This window comes from Lontra canadensis, unplaced genomic scaffold, assembly GCF_010015895.1.
Source record: "Lontra canadensis isolate GAN:19392208 unplaced genomic scaffold, GSC_riverotter_1.0 scaffold113, whole genome shotgun sequence".
Lineage (NCBI taxonomy): Eukaryota > Metazoa > Chordata > Mammalia > Carnivora > Mustelidae > Lontra > Lontra canadensis.
The window spans coordinates 383,196-401,149 of NW_022631107.1; the positions used below are offsets into that span (position 1 = coordinate 383,196).

The window sequence follows — 17,954 nt, forward strand, 5'->3', positions numbered from 1 at the left end:
GAACAGACATTTCCCCAAAGAAGACATCCAGATAGCCAACAGACACATAAAAAGATGCTCAACATGACTGATCATCAGGGAAATGCAAATCAGAACCACAATGTGATGTCAGAATGGCTAAAATCCGAAACAAAAGATAAAACAAGTGTTGACAAGGATGTGGAGAAAAAGAAATACTCTTGCACTATGGGTAGGAATGCAAACTGGTACAGCCACTGTAGAAAACAATATGGAGGTTTCTTACAAAGTTTAACTACAAAGTTAAAAATAGGACCAATCTACTAGGGATTTACTCACCAAGTACAAAAACACTAATTCAAAGGGATACATGCACCCATATGTTTACTGAAGCATTATTTACAATAGCCGAGAGATAGAAGCACCCCAAGTGTCCATAAATAGAGGAAGTCATGGTAAATACATACAGTGGAATATTACTTGGCCATGAAAATGAAATCTTGCCATTTGCAACACACAAATGGAACTAGAGCATAATGCTAATAAGTGAAATAAGTCAGAAAAGGACAAATACAGATATCACTACTATGTGGAATTGAAGAAAAAAATAAATGAACAACAAAATAAAAGAGAAACCAAAAAACATACTCTCAACTGATGGTTAAGAGAGGGTGGTGGGTGGGGCTATGGGTGAAATAGGTGAAGGGGATTAAGAGTACACTTCTCTTGATGAGCATTGAGCAGTGGACAGATTGGTGAAGCATTTTGTGCTCCTGAGACTAATATAACATTGTATATTAACTATACAGGAATTAAAAGTTTAAAAACTTTTTCATTATTATAGCATTTGCTAAAGGCGAACTGTTATCTGTGATTACAATTTCCTGAAAGCTCAGATGATGGTTAGAATATTTTATCTGTGAAGTTCTTTTATAAGTATATGTTTCTTCAGCATAATGCTATTACACACTTAATAGACTACAGTATAGTATAAGCATAACATGCATTGTGAAACCAAAAAATTCATGTAATTTGCTGTAATGCAGTATTCATTTTATTGTGATGGCCTGGAGCTGTACTTGAAATATCTCTGAGTTATACATAAATAGGTCTAAACAGAGAAGCTAACAGCAATAAAAAGTAGGTGATTTCAATATTCCACCTACAATGATGGAAAGAAAGTCTAGACATAAAAATTAATAAAGAAACAGCTGATTTGAACCTGATAGACCAATTGGATGTAACAGACAAATATAGAACCTTCCATCCATCAGAAGCAAACATAATTTTCTCAAGCACACACATTATTCTCCAGGAGAATGTTAGGTTAAAAAAAAAATAGCAAATCTTAACAAATTTTAGAAGATTGAAATCATTCTGAACTATAAATGAATAACAAGAAAATAGGAAAATTCAAAAAATGTGGAAACTAACAACACAGTTAAATATTGGGTCAGAAAAAAAATGGAAAAATAATGTAAAAACTATCTTGAATCCAGCAAAAGCAAAAATACAACATGCTAAAAAGGTATAAGATGAAGCAAAAGCTGTAGTAAGAGGGAAGTTTGTACCAATAATGCCTATATTAGGAAATAAAAAACATCAAATAAACACCTTTATTTCTCAGGGAACTAGAAAAACAAGACCTGGGGCCAAAAGGCAGGAAATAATAAAGTTTAGAGCAGATAAATGGGAAAAATAGGCAGCCAAATATACTTTATCCGTTAGGGCTGTCATTCAGAATAGAAGGAAAGATAAAGAGTTTCCAAGACAATCAGCACATACTGGGTCACAAATCAGGATTCAACGAGTACAAAAAGGTTGAGAGCATACCATGCATATTTTTGGGCCACAATGCTATGAAACTTGAGTTCAACCACAAGAAAAAACTTGGAAGGAACACAAATATGTGGAGATTAAAGAACATTCTACTAAAGAATGAATGGGTCAACCAGGAAATTAAAGGAGAATTTTAAAAATACATGGAAGGAAATGAAAATACACATTCTAAACCCATTGGGATGCAGCAAAGGCAATCCGAAGAGGGAAGTATATACCCATATAGGCCTTCCTCAAGAAACCAGAAAAGTCTCAAGCACAAGACCTAACCTTACACCCAAAGGTGCTGGAAAAATAAGAGGAAATAAAGCCTAAATCCAGCAGGAGAAGGGAAATAATAAAGATTAGAGCAGAAATCAATGGTACAGAAATTTAAAAAAAAAACAAAACTGTAGAACAGATCAATGAAACAGCTGTTTCTTTAAAAGAATTAACAAAAATTGATAAACCCTTAGCCAGATTTATCAAAAAGAGAGACCCAAATAGATGAAATCATGAATGAAAGAGGAGAGATCACAACAAACACCAAAGAAATATGATTATAAGAGAATATTATGAGCAATTATATGCCAACATATTAGGCAATCTGGAAGAAATTGATGCATTCCTAGAAACATATAAAATACCAAAACTGAAACAGGAAGAAATAGAAAACCTGAACAGACACATAACCAGCAATGAAATTGAAGCAGTAATCAAAACATTCCCAACAAACAAATGTCCAGGGCTGGGCGGCTACCTGGGGAATTCTATCAAACATTTAAAGAAAAATTAATACCCATTCTTTTGAAACTTTTCCAAAAAAAATAGAAGTGAAAGGAAAACTTCCAAACTCATTCTATGAGGCCAAATCCCCAAAACAAAGACCTCGCTAAAAAAGAGAATTATAGACCAATATTATCACTGATGAACATAAATGCCAAAATTCTCCAAAAGATACCAGCCAATAGGATCCAACAGTATATTAATAGGATTATTCACCAAGATCAAGTGGGATTTATTCCTGGGCTACAAGGGTGGTTCAACAGGCACAAGTCGATTAGCATGATACAATACATTAACAAAACAAAGGATAAGAACCATGTGATCCTCTCAGTGCAGAAAGGCATTTGACAAAATACCGCATCCTTTTTGATAAAAAAAAAAAAAACCTCAGAAAAGTGGGGAGAGAAGGAACATACCTCAGCATCATAAAGGCCTTATACAAAAGACTTACAACTAATATCATCCTCAGTGGGGAAAAACAGAGCTTTTACCCTAAGGTTAGGAACACGACTGGGATGTCCACTTTCGCTACTGTTGTTCAACATATTACTAGAAATCCTAGCTTCAGCAATCAGAAAACAAAAGGAAATAAGAGGCATTCAGATGAGCACAGAAGTCAAACTTTTCACTCTTTGCAGACATCATGATTCTCTATGAAAAAATCCCAAAGGACTCCACCAAAAAATTGCTAAAATTTACACAGGAATTCAGCAAGGTCACAGTCTATAAAGTCAACACACAGAAGTCTGTTGCATTTCTATACATCAACAATGAAGCAGCAGAAAGGAGTCAATCCCATTTACAGTGGTACCAAAAACTCAAAGGTACCTATCTAACCAAAGCGGTAAAAGAATTGTGCTATGAAAACTACAGAATATTTGTGAAGGAAATTGAGGAATACACAAAGAAATGGAAAAACATTCCATGCTAATGGATTGGGAGACCAAATATTTTTAAAACGTCTATACTACCTAAAGCAGTATACACATTCATTGCAATCCCTACCAAAATAACACCAGTATTTTTCACAGATCCAGAAGAAACAATTCTGAAATTTATATGGAACCACAAAAACCACCAGATAGCCAACACAATGTTGAAAAAGCAGTACAAAACTGGAGGTATCACAATTCCAGAATTCATGTTATACTACACAAAACTGTAGTAATCAAAATAGTATGGTACAGGCAGAAAAAAAAATAGACACATAGATCAATAGAACAGACACCAAATCCAGAAATGAGTCCACAACTACATGGTCAAACAATGTTAATGTTCAACAAAGAGGTAAGAATATCCAATGGGAAAAAGACAGTCTCGTCAACAAATGGTATTGGGAAATCAAATGGTAATGGGAAAATAGATGCAGAAGAATGAAACTGGACCACTTTCTTACACCATACACAAAAAAATAAATTCAAAGTGGACAAAAGACCTAAATGTGAAACAGGAATCCATCAAAATCCTAGAAAAGAATACAGGTATCAACCTCTTTTGACCTCAGCCACAGCAAATTCTTGCTAGACGTGTCTCCAGAGGCAAGAACAACAAAAGCAAAAATGAACTATTGGGAGTTCATCAAGACAAAAATCTTCTGCACAACAAAGCAAACAAACTAAAAGGCATCCTATGGAATGGAAGAAGGTATTTGCAAATTACATATCAGATAAAGGGCTAGTATCCAAAATCTAAAAAGAACTTACCAAACTCTACACCCAAAAAATTAAAAATCAAGTCAAAAAAATGGGAAGAATACATGAATAGACATTCTCCAAGAAGACATACAAATGGCTAACAGACACATGAAAAAAATGTTCAAATACAAATCAAAACCATAATGGGATAGCATCTCACCAGTCAGAGTGGCTAAAATTAACAACTCAGGAAAGAATGAATGCTGGCAAGGATATGGAGAAAGGGAAACCCTCTTGCACTGTTGGTGGGAATACAAACTGGCCCAGCCAATCTGGAAAACAGTATGGAGGGTCCTCAGAAAGTTAAAAATAGAACTACGCTGACTCAGCAATTGCGGTACTAGGTTTTTACCCAAAGTATACAAACATAGTGATTCAGGGGGGCACATCCACCCCAGTGTTTATATCAGCAATGTCCACAATAGCCAAAATAAAGAAAGAGCCCATATGTCCATCAGTGGATGATAAGGAAGATGTAGGATTGGGGGGGCTGGAATATTACTCAGCCATCAAAAACAATGAAATCTTTCCATTTGCAATGACATGGATGAAACTATAGTGTGTTATGCTAAGCAAAATAAGTCAATTAGAGAAAGAAAAATACCATATGATTTCACTCATATGTGGAATTTAAGAAACAAAACATGAACATATGGGACAAGGGTAAAGAAGGAAGCAAACTATAAGAGACTCAACGATAGAGCTCAAACTGAGGGTTGATGGAGGTGTGTGGAGAATGGGCTAAATGGGTGATGCGTGTTGTGTGTGATAAACCACTGAATTCTACTCCTGAAAGTAGTATTCACATAGTTAACATAGTTAACTGTATGTTAACTAACTAGAATTTAAATAAAAAGTTGAATGAAAAGAAAATAGTGTCATGTTGATAGCATAAGATGGGATAAGAATACAGTGTCTTTGCCTCTGTGGTCTTTATCCCCAAAACACAAATTCCATTTTTATCCTCAAAACATATCAGACAAGTATCCCATACTGAAGGACTTTCTGCAACGTCTTCTAAATGTCAAGGTTATCAAAACCAGGGCAAGTCACTCATAATCTAGAGGAGTCTAAGGAGACATGATAACTAGATATAATATTGTATCCTGGATGGAACTATGGAACAGAAAAACGAGATTAAGGGGGAAAAATAAATATCAAAGTATGGATTTTATTTAATAATTGTCAACATTATATTATTAGTTGTGACAAATCTAGGAATGATAACAGTAGGGTAAATTGGGTACAGCATATTTAGGAATTTTCCTTCCTATCCTTGTAGTTTTCTTGTGAACTTAAAAGACATTCTAAAATAAAAAATTTCTTTTTATTTTATTTTTTAGATTTTATTTATTTATTTGACAGAGAGAGGGGGAACACAAGCAGGGGAAGTGGGAGAGGGAGATTTTTTTCTTCATCAAATGAGTTCTTGCCATTTGCAATACATGGATGTACCTAGAGGGTATAATGTTGAGTGAAATAAGTCAATCAGATAAAGACAATTATCATATGATTTCACTCATTTTGGAATTTAAGAAACAAAACAAAAGAAAAAACCTCCCCCCCCGCCAAAAAAAGGGTAAACAAAAAAGCAAACTCTTAAATTCAGAGAACAAACTAGTGGTTGTCAGAGGGGAGGAGGGATGACATTGATAAAGGGGATCAAAAGTACATTTATCTTATGGAGCACTGATAATATATTGTTAGCTACTAGTTGGGTTTTTTGGATTTTTTTTTTTTTTTGTATTTTAAATATTTTGAGGCCTTTACTGGTATGTAGTTAAGTTACTTGGAATTAATTTGATTATTTCAGGGATTGCATTAAGCTGTGTTTTATTAGATTCAGAGCTTGCTTTAGGACTCCTTGGCTCTTCTGTTAAGCAATAAACATCCTTCTGGTATTCTTCCCAGTTGGCCATGAAGTAGATTTTTCTACCCTGGCTGGTGGCAGCAGAAGCTTCCTAAATCTATGTATGCTTTGATAATTTTTTCAGCCTATTCTTTTTCACTGGTCTTTCCCCATCCTTGAGTATTTTTCTTCCATACTTGCATAAGTTAGTACTTAGGAGACTCTTCTACAAATCTCTAAGACTCCATATCAGTACAGCTTTTTCTTCTCTAGTATTTCATCCTTAACAATTCTGGTTGTCATGATTCATTTATGTTTCTTCAACTTAATGAGTCAGCTAGGCTTTTTTGGTTCTTTCATTCTAGGTTAAACTCTTGGCAGTAAGCTATGTGATAAGGGAAATTTTCAATTTTTAATGTTTGTGGGCCCTGCTCCTGGGCTTTAACATTAACTAAGACCAAAATGACTCGGCAAAACCTCAAAGCATGGGCTCTTTTTCTACCGCAAGCACATGTTGTACATCAATTAAATAAAAAAAGAAGAAGAAGAAAAAGGAACATTCCAAACATAAAGATAAGAAAAACAAAACAAAAACTCTCTCTGAGATTAATCATAGAGCCTTGCATATAATAAAAACATAAGATAAAGTCTGAAACTTTCTGGAATGTCCTTCATCCTGTTGATTTGTAACTCTTTGTGTAAAGAACATATATAACCCTGCACTAAATGTTCCTTCCCTGGAAGACTCTCTTGCTTGTGAAGATTGTGTATCCCTGGCAGTTGTCCTAACTTGGGCTCAGATAAAACTCTTCCTTTCTCTTTAAAATTGTTTTAAAATTTTTTTTAAGATTTTATTTATTTATTTGACAGAGAGAGATCACAAAGGCAAAGAGGCAGGCAGAGAGTGAGAGGGATGCAGGGCCCCAATGAACGGAGAGCCCGATGTGGGACTCGATCCCAGGACCCTGAGATCATGACCTGAGCCGAAGACAGAGGCTTAACCCACTGAGCCACTCAGGCGCCCCTCTTTAAAATTTTTTAAAGTTTATGTTCGTTTTGTGTCAACACGTGATAATCCTAGGACTCACATCATTTGTTTTCCTATTTCAGGTATTTCTGTCTGTACCACCTGGTGTCTAAAGTCTAAAAACCATTTTATATAGTTTGTACACTTTTTTAGGTATGTGGTATGGAGAAGTAAATCAGTTCCTTTTACTCTATTATGGCCAGTTTGGAAAGTCCTTCTAACCTCTCTTCTTTAAAACATAGACACTGAGCATTTTGGAATTTAACATTACTTAGGCTTGTGATTTAGGGGGTTAAGAAGATTGGTGCTTTATAAGCATTAGAAAATATTTTTTGTGATCATTCCCCTCCCAGAAAAGTTGTAGTGAGCACCCTAAATGTGCCACTTTTGAAACTGTACCTTCCTTCACATTCAGAAACAGTGAAACCTATGCAGCTAAACTGAAGTGCTAAATTATTTCCCATTTACAGGGTACTGCTTTGCAAAACCAGAACTGATCTTCACATTGGAACAAGGAGAGGACCCATGGTTATTAAAGAAAGAATTTCTACGAAAGAGCTCCCCAGGTGAGTTATTGAATACTGGCAGAAGGCATCCAAGAAAATTAGATCCAAAGTGATCAGCTAAAAAAAAAAATAAAATTAAAGCAATCAGCTGGAAGTGAGCTGTTTAAAATGTTTTTCAGCACTGTCTTTTAGAGTCTTTTTAAATTACAAAAATAATAGATCTAATAAAATGTGGGGGGGGGGGCCAGTTAACACAAGGAGTGGGTTGTAAGCATGTCGATGTTCTCATCTTAAAAGATGGGAAGCTGAAAAGTTAAATAATGAATTCCATATTCTTAACAGTAAAAACAGAAAAATTAATAAAACTACTAAAATTGAGAATCAGCAGATTAGAAAAGAGAAAGGAACCATAATTTTTTCACCATATAATAATGAGTTACTAGTTGTCATCTAAATATATAGATAATTAAGAAATTACATAATATAATTGGAAAGGATAACTACTGGAACAAACCGCAGCCTTCCTAATTATTAGAAGTTAAATATGTTTAATAGAGCAAAGATAACAGACCTATTAATAGAAAAGTTTCTTTAAAAGCTATACAGAGTCCCCAATAATATTATGTGTCAACTATACTTCAAATTAAAAAAGAGAGAGAACAAGTCCTCAAGACAACTACCACATACCGCATTCATTGGTTCTTTTTGCTACTCAGCATATAGTCATACTTAACAGCTAAGATTTATAACATGAAATGATTGGTACAAAGCAAAATCAGCAAAAAGAAAAGGGACAAAGTCCAGAGGAAACCAAGTGCAAGCTTCCAAGACCCCCAGCAGTGAATGTTGTCTACCTGGGAAGTTCATTAGAGACTAGGTTCTTAGGAACCATCTCAAAATCTAAGTTCGTAGATGCCAGGCAAGGGCTAATCTTCCAAGCCAACCATCTAAGGGTAACAGTCTCAGGTCTGCTGTGTTAAACATTTTGCACAAAAGCTATGCAAATACACTACATAATATACAGTAAGGTAAACATACCTGCCATATCAACTAATGAAAATGAATTAAATTCACCTATTAAGATAATATCCCATCAAATTGTATCAAAGAGATATGCCTAAAAAGTAATATATATAGTTTGAAATATAGCCATGAATTGTTAAGCCAAAAGCATTTTAAAACTCAATATTTATTTACCTAATACTTAAGAATCAGTTCATGTTAAAAACAGATAAGAAAAGGGATATTTTGATAAAGCTAAAAAAAGTTTTAAAGGACATTGAAGTTTTCAGTATTATGTACCAAATTATCAGGATTCATAAAACAAAATCTGGCAAGAGTTATAAGGGGAAGTAGGTATACATTAGATATAATAGACCTTAATATGCCCCTCTTTCATACCAGACTCAGTGGGGTCTAGAATACAGCTCAGAAAACTATCCCTATGTCAAATCCTGCCTGCTGCTTTTTTTGGTAAAGAAACATTTATTGGAACACACAGCCATGTCCATTTGTTCATGTATTCGCACTACAAGGCAGAGCTGAGTAACTTCAGTTTGAACTACAGAAACAACATAGGCTTTAACTGCTCAGGTTCTCTTCTATGTGGATTTTTTTCAATACAGCACATGTAAATGTATTTTCTCTTTCTTATAATTTTCTTTTCTGTAGCTAACTTTATTGTAACAATACAGTATATAATACATGTAACATACAAAATGTGTTCATCAACTTTATGTCATTGGTATAGTTTCTAGTCAACAGCAGGCTATTAATAGTTAAGTTTTTGGTGAGTCAAAAATTGCATATTTTTAATTGCTTTGGGGGTTGGCACCCCTAATCTCCACATTGTTCAAGGGTCAACTATAATTGCAATAGAGATTGCTTGACCAGCAAATCCCAAACACTTACTCTCTGGCCTTTTACAAAGAAAGTTTCCCAATCTCTGGTTTAGACATTATCTAGCATATTTTATAAAAAAAATCTATTAAGTGCCTTTCAAAACTCTATTTTGAAAACAAAAAATAAACCTCCTTTTAAATGGCCTTGGAACACTGAGAAAATGTAAAGTATCTTAGACAAACGTCAATAAATTCCAAAAAGCAGAGATACTATCGTTCAGTAACACTAATTGCAAACAATAATGAGAAAAGTTAAAATCCGTCTATCTTAAAATCAGTGATGAATATATATCTTTCAAAAACCTATTTCATCAAAAGGTAAATCAAAATTATACAATATCCAGAAGTTTTTATTAAAAAAACATGTCTTGGGCTGCCTGTGTGGCTCAGTGGGTTAAGCTCTGCCTTCAGCTCAGGTCATGATCTCAGGATCCTGGGATCAAGTCCCGCTTCGGGCTCTCTGCTGGGCAGGGAGCCTGCTTCCTCCTCCCTCTCTCTCTCTCTCTGTGCTTGCCTCTCTGCCTACTTGTGATCTCTCTCTGTCAAATAAATAAAATCTTAAAAAAAAAAAAATGTCTTATTAGAACCTTTGAACTGTAGATAAAGCAGTGCAGAATTTTTCATCTCGTATACAGTTGACACTTGAAGAGCACAGGTTTGAACTATACAGATCTACCTATACATGGATTTTTTTCAATAAATGCAATAAAGTACTGTAGACATATTTTCTTTTATTTTCTTCATAATATTTTCTTTTCTCTAGCTTACTTTATTGTAAAAATACAGCATATATAATACATGCAAATTACAAAATATGTGTTAACTGTGTTTATCTTATTGGTAAGGCTTCTGGTCAACAGTAAGCTGTTAGTAGTTAAGTTTTTGGGGGAATCAGAAGTTATACACAGATTTCCAGCTGCATGGGGAGTGGTCAGCACCCCTTGGCCAGTTGACCCTTGGAACATACGGTCAATTGTACTTTTTTTTTTTTTAAGATTTTTATTATTTATTTATTTGATAGACAGAGATTACAAGTAGGCAGAGAGGCAGGCAGAGAGAGAGGAGGAAGCAGGTTCCCCGCTGAGCAGAGAGCCTGATGTAGGGCTCAATCCCAGGACCCTGAGACCATGACTTGAGCCGAAGGCAGAGGCTTCAACCTACTGATCCACCCAGGCGCCCCTCAAGTGTACTTTTTTTAACAAGAAAGAAAGTTGTAAAAGAAAGCTTAAGTAAAGTAAAAAAATGTAATACAAACTATAATGGTATCAATTATATAGCAAAGGTAATCCTCGGAATAAAAGTAAGTTAAATAGCTAACCTCAGCGAGAAAAAGGAAAGAAAGCACTCTTACTCATTATATGTTAGGAGACAGATTCCTACTTGTGTAATATAATCTTGGAATATTTTAGCCTATACTTCATTTCTTTTGTAACCTCTTAAATCATGTGATGGATGTGTCAAGTTAGTGAATGAGATGAGCTCCTTTTCTCACCTGGATTATGATCCCCCCTTAAAAGAATTGTCTGTTTGATTCTTCTACTTTGATATGTATTATATGATAAATATTTTTAATAACATTGTAGATTGATTCCAAAATGAGGTGGAGATAACTATTTCATACTGATTCATTCAGAAGACACTATTCATAAATGCAATGCCCAAGTCAAATTTCTAGGATTTTTTGAATCCTCAGGCTAAGTCAGCAATCGATCTGAGCCCTTCTATAAGCTCCCTAGGTAATTCTGAGCACACTGCTTTTTATGACATACTACAGAAGGATGCAAAGAGTATCATAGTGAGGGTTTCATTTTGGAAAAGTGAGCAAAGCTGCATAAAAAATATTTCATATCATATAAGGTACTGTTGATTAAAAGATGAACCAGTATTTTAAATACAACCAAGAAAGAGAAAATTGCTGCGCATTTAACTATGGACATGCCATCAATTTTAAAATGAATCCTAAAAAAAAAAAAGACTCCTGATTTGGGTTGTGATAATTTACTTTAAAAGTCATGAGTCACAGGTCGCTTGGGTGGCTCAGTTGGTTAATCCTCTGCCTTTGGCTCAGGTCATGATCTCAGGGTCCTGGGATTGACCCCATATCGGGCTCTCTGCTCAGCTCGGTGCCTGCTTCTCCCTCTCTCTCTACCTGCCTCTCTACCTACTTGTGATTTCTCTCTGTCGAATAAATGAATAAAATCTTAAAAAAAAAAAATCGTGAGTCACAAATATGGGCCTTCTCTGTATATCCCTTGTTAAAATAATGATACAGGCAGAATGGTACTTCTTTCAGATTTTAAAGTAAATATTGCTTAAATTTGTAAGAAGATATTAGAAGTCTTTCTGTTGTTAAGTTTAATGAAGATAGCTTTGCTATACCTGAAAGGCATCTAGATTCTGTATAGTTCTAATACTAAATTGGAAGTCAATTTAGGGAAAGAGTGTGCATATAAAGTTACTGCTGGAAAAGAACCATTTAATGGGGACCGATAACAAGATTAGAGCAGAAAATACTATGGACAGGTGGAATGGTAGCTAAAACACACAATGAACATGTAGTTAATATGACATTTTCCCTGAATCACTTAAATCTTTCATCCCTTGGTGCCTAGGGTAATGTATTCAAGGCTTTCTAATATTTTTAGGATAGGCCTGATGTTTTTGCTAGGAGTGTGGGTAGTAAAAGGGCAATAACAGTCAAATATGCATAAGAAACTTATGGTGAATAAATACAAAGGATACTTGTAGTTTTTAGGTCCAGTTTGAAGCATGATCCTTACTTAAGGTTCTCACAGTCAAAAATAAATAAATAAATAAATAAATAAATAAATAAATAAATAACTATGTTGGAAAACAGAATCAAAGATTGGGCAAGCAGGACTAGTTTGGGGAAAATAATGAGCAAGTTGAAAAGAGAAAAGTTGAGGTTTGATGACCAAGAGATAGTCACTATTTAACAATAATACCAAGGTACCAGAACCAGGATAGACCAGTGACTCCATTATAGGTGGAAAAATTACTTTAAGTCCCATCATTTTGTTTTTACTTCTACTGATACACTTTTTCTGTGAATAATACCACAGAGAGAATTAAAGCATGGCAAATAATTTTTTTTTCACCATGAGGAAGTTGGTCCCATTATAAACTTAGTGTTGTTGTGTAGACTAGAAAATATGGAGCTCCAAATGTAATCATATATTCTAATGATTATGCTACCGTTTTAATCTATATTTGACTAAGAATCTAGACTCATATTTTTCCCTAATGCAAATTCTATCTCCGGTAAATCCATTGAAAGCCTTTTAATCTACTTAGTTTCATAATCTTTGTTGAATTCATCCCATTTACTGCTTTTTTCCTGTTCCCAAGAGCAAATTCTCTCAAATATATTCTACATTCTTAATTGTTCCTTTCCTTTATATCTTCTTCTTTAACCAATTTTGAAAACTATACTTTAAGATGCCAAATCATATGGGTATTTATTTCTAGTTTCTTCCCACTAAAAAAGTTTTTTCATTTTTTGTTTTTTGGGTTTTTTTGGTTTTTTGGTTTTTTGTTTTTTGTTTTTTGTTTTTTGTTTTTTTTGTTTTTTTTTTTTTTTTTCAAAAAAAGAATATACACTTGAAATTACTTTATTAACCTGAGCCAGAAACTGAGACATCAAATACATAATAGGGCATATATCTATAAGTCCCATTCCATAAGAAGTGTGTTAAATATCTTAAAGTATTTTTAATTTTCTCATTTTTTAGAAGACTCCCAACCTAATCAACATTCAGAGAAGAGCCTAGAAGACCAAGGCAAATATTTGTGGCAAGTTTTGTTCACCAACAAATCATTGACTACAGCAGAACCATGTAATCTGGACATAAACATTTTACCTGCAAGAACAATGCCCTATAAATTTGATACTACAGGGCCTACCTACCTGCATCTCAGCTCATTGGCCCCACACTATCAATATTCAAGAAAGAAGGCTCATGAGCTTACTGAGAAATGGCTTCTTAGTATTAAGGAGAGCAGAACTAATACTAGCCAGAAATCACTTGTCTATAGTAAAAATGTGAAATCCTTCAGTCATAAAGAGAAAGTCATTCAGCATCAGGCAATTCAGACTTTGCAGCAAGCTTCTGAGTACAACGAATGTGAAAAAGCTTTCCTTGAACAGACTGCTCTCATTGCATCTGAAAGTATCCACCCAAAAGTGAAATCTTGTAAATTCAGTAAATTTGGGGTAAAACAATGTGATAAATCAACTTTTATAGTCTCTCATAGCCATAATCCAGAAGAGAAGAGTCATTGCGAATTTAATGAATATGAATGTGCCAAAAACAGAAATAATTTCAGTAGGATCATGCAAAGAACTGACACAGAAGGGAAACCTTTCAGCCAAAAATCACAAAGAGAACATCAGAAAATTCATATAGGAGTGAAACCCTTTGAATATGGAAAGAATTTCATCCATAATCCAGCCCCCCCAGTGCATCAGAGAACTCACACAACAGACAAATCCTCTGATTATGACACATGTACAGAGACATTAGGTTGCCAGTCAGCTTTCAACATACATCAGAGAACTCACATAACACTGAAACCCTATGAATGTAATGAATGTGGAAAACCCTGTACTATGAATTCATTCCTGATTCAGCCTCTGGAAAGTCACACAGGGGATAAAACCTACGAATGTCATGCATGTGGGAAAGCTTTCAGTGAGAAATCACGCCTAAGAAAACATCAAAGAACTCACACAGGAGAGAAACCCTATAAATGTGATGGTTGTGAGAAGTCTTTCAGTGCAAAGTCAGGTCTAAGAATACATCAGAGAACTCACACAGGGGAGAAACCCTATGAGTGTAATGAATGTGGGAAGTCTTTCAACTATAAGTCAATCCTCATAGTACATCAGAGAACTCACACAGGGGAGAAACCCTTTGAATGTAATGAATGTGGAAAAGCATTCAGCCACATGTCAGGCCTAAGAAATCATCGGAGAACTCACACAGGGGAAAGACCGTATAAATGTGATGAATGTGGGAAAGCTTTCAAATTGAAGTCAGGTCTAAGAAAACATCATAGAACTCACACAGGGGAGAAGCCCTATAAATGCAATCAGTGTGGGAAAGCTTTTGGTCAGAAATCACAACTCAGAGGACATCATAGAATTCACACAGGGGAGAAACCCTATAAATGTAATCATTGTGGGGAAGCTTTCAGCCAGAAATCAAATCTTAGAGTGCATCACAGAACTCACACAGGGGAGAAACCCTATAAATGTGATGAGTGTGGAAAAACTTTCAGGCAAAAATCAAATCTCAGAGGACATCAGAGAACTCACACAGGGGAAAAACCCTATGAATGTAATGAATGTGGAAAAGCTTTCAGTGAAAAGTCAGTCCTAAGAAAACATCAGAGAACTCACACAGGAGAGAAACCCTATAATTGTAATCACTGTGGAGAAGCTTTCAGCCAGAAATCAAACCTCAGAGTACATCAGAGAACTCACACAGGGGAGAAACCCTATAAATGTGATAAATGTGGGAAAACTTTCAGCCAGAAATCCAGCCTTAGAGAACATCAGAAAGCCCACACAGGGAGTTGAACATCTGAACATAAAGAATATGGAAAAACGTTGAGCCAGAAATCAAATCTCACAATATAAAAGAGAAAGAGAACCCTGTGAATAGAATAAACTATTGCAAGTTCCTCTGCAAGATACCAGTCTTCACAAACATCAGAGAACGTACACAGGAGAGAAATTCTGGGAATATATTTTATATAGGCAGTCTTTCATACAAAGTGCAGTCCTCATTATGGATCAGAGAACTCACCCACCAAAGAAATGAAATTACAGAGAGAATGAACATAAGAAATACTCTGTACTCAATCCTCAGAAAACTCACACTGCAGAAAAGGTCTGGGAATGTAATAAAATGTGAAAACTCTGTGTCAATTATCAAAATTTACTCATCATCAGATAAATGATACAATAAGAAAACTGAGAATGTAATAAGTGTTTGATAACTTTTAGCCAAAAGCCACCTTTCTCAGTACAACAGAAAATGCGTAAAGGTTATAGACCTCACACTATTTCAACACAAACAAAAAATGAGGTAATGGATGTGGGGAATTTTTCTATTATAAATCAGCCCTCAATTTGACTTACACAGAAGTAATCCCCATATGCCATATAATGGCTATTAATTGTTCACCAATAACCATTTCCTCTTTTCCCTCATGCCACACCTAGTCTAAATTTCTCAACCAGTGTCATCCAAATGGTGTCATATTAATAACTTCTGGTTAGGATTTGGGTGCCAATGACCAGTCTCATTTAATACATTCCTCGAATTAATGTTTTCTCCTGTCCCTTATTAGAATGGAGTGGAGATTTCTCCCAGTGAAACCGTGGGGCTCATGCACTGAAGATGGGAAAGTACAAGATGGAAGGAAACAGGGTAAAGAGTGACTGGAATGGAGTTTTTTCCTCCATGTAACCAGTCTTTTTGAAGCAAGGATATAAATTTGTTACTGAGTTTCTACAGGCTTGAGTATACTCTATACTGACATATACTCACCAAACCCTCAACTAATAAAGCCTATGAATATGATTTCTGTGGATATCTGAACTCAACATATATCAGAAACCCGACACAGGAGAAACCCCTGACAATATCCTGAATGACCATAGTTTTTATCCACAACTCCTCCTCATCAATCAGGTAAATATCAGTGGAAGAAACTCAACATTTCAACATATGTAGGAAATCCTTTACCAAAAAATAATATCTCATCAAATATCTGATAATTGAATTGTAAACATATGAAAGTTTTCCAACACGTTGTCAAATTTTAATCTTTCTCAGAATGTGTTACAGGGGGAGAATCTATCAATTTGAGAAAGGTAAGTAATAGCATCTACTTAGAAATTGTTTCATAGAACTATTGTTACATATGAATTATGAAAACAGTTAAACATAACAATATTGATAATGTAGACATTCACTGGAATAAGAAGCTTTAAAAAGAAATAAAAAATAAGTTGCTTAAACTGAACAGCGTTGAATATATGTGAATATTTTCTGATTCCTCTATTTTTTATCTATGTGTGTTTGTATATGTGCATGCCACTTACCAGGTATTTATAAGTATACTGGAACCCAACATCATTATAATAGAATTATGTACCCCTTGCTCAGTAACTGTTCTGACATCAGCTACATTTTACCACATGTAGATTAATAAGTCTTTTACAGGAAATATCTGAATGGACAGAATCCCATACTATATTTCATTTCTCCTGCTGCTTTCTCACATGTGCATCTAGGGAAGGATATTGTTACTAAACAGTTTTCAAAGAAGCCAAACAGTGTTTTCTGTGTACTTTTGTATTACCTCAGGGTTGCCATGCTAAAACATGGAAAGAGCCTAGATGTCCTTCAAGAGATGAATGGATAAAGATGTGGTTTACACACACACACGTACACACATGCACATATATACCCAATGGAATATTATTCAGCCATCAAACAGAAAGAAATCTTGCCATTTGCGGCAATGTGGATGGAACTAGAGGATATTATGCTAAGTGAAAGAATCAGAGAAAGACAAATAACATGTGATTTCACTCGTGGAATTTAAGAAATGAAAAAGATGAACTTGGGAAAGGGAAGGAAAAATAAAATAAGAAAACAAAGAGGGAGGCAAACCATAAAAGACTCAACTATAGAAAACAAACAGCGTTGCTAGAAGGGAGGTGGGTGGAGGGATGAGGCAACTGGGTGATGGGTATTAAGGAGGGCACTTGAAGTAATGTACACTGGGTGTTGTATGGAACTGATGAATCTCTAAAATCTACCTCTGAAACTAATAATACAGATTTGTTAATTAAATTAAATAAAACAGTAAATGATTATACAGTTAAGCAGGTAGGGGGATATTTCATGTGAAGATATTTCTAGGACTAAACTTGTAAAATAAGCTTGTGAACATTAAAATACATAAAGTGAAAAAAACATACATTTCAGCATACACACACACATATCTTCAATGTCACTGATTATTTTCTCAGCAGTATCAAGTATATTGAGGAGCCCTTTGAAGGCATCCTTCATTTATGATACTGTGTTTTTTATTTCTAGCATTAAAATTTTATTAAAATTTCTATCTCTCTGCTGAAATGACCTATCTAATCATGCATGTTGTCTAGCTTTTCCATTAGAGTCATTTTATATGATATCTGACCTTCTCTGACTCAATGAAGCAACTGCTTGGGCCCTTGCTTCTCCCTGCAGCCACCTAGCTCTCCAGAGTCTGGGTTAGTTTTTACCCTGCCATCTCAGCTGATGCATTCAAGAAAACTTACTAACTTAAAGTCTGCCTAGCTATTTTCTTTTATGGATGGGAGCAATGCTT

General features: G+C 34.9%; 1 protein-coding gene across 1 annotated transcript in view; it reads left to right on the top strand.

The window, feature by feature from the left end:
- The window catches only part of ZNF782 (zinc finger protein 782), a 36,930-nt gene extending 19,946 nt beyond the window's left edge, over positions 1 to 16,984 (top strand). The window contains exons 4-5 of the mRNA XM_032840577.1: positions 7,603 to 7,698; positions 13,292 to 16,984. Of these exons, the coding sequence (XP_032696468.1) occupies positions 7,603 to 7,698; positions 13,292 to 15,141 (1,946 nt within the window). The 3' untranslated portion in view covers positions 15,142 to 16,984. The remainder of the gene's footprint in view (positions 1 to 7,602; positions 7,699 to 13,291) is intronic.
- The last annotated feature ends 970 nt before the right edge of the window (positions 16,985 to 17,954 follow it).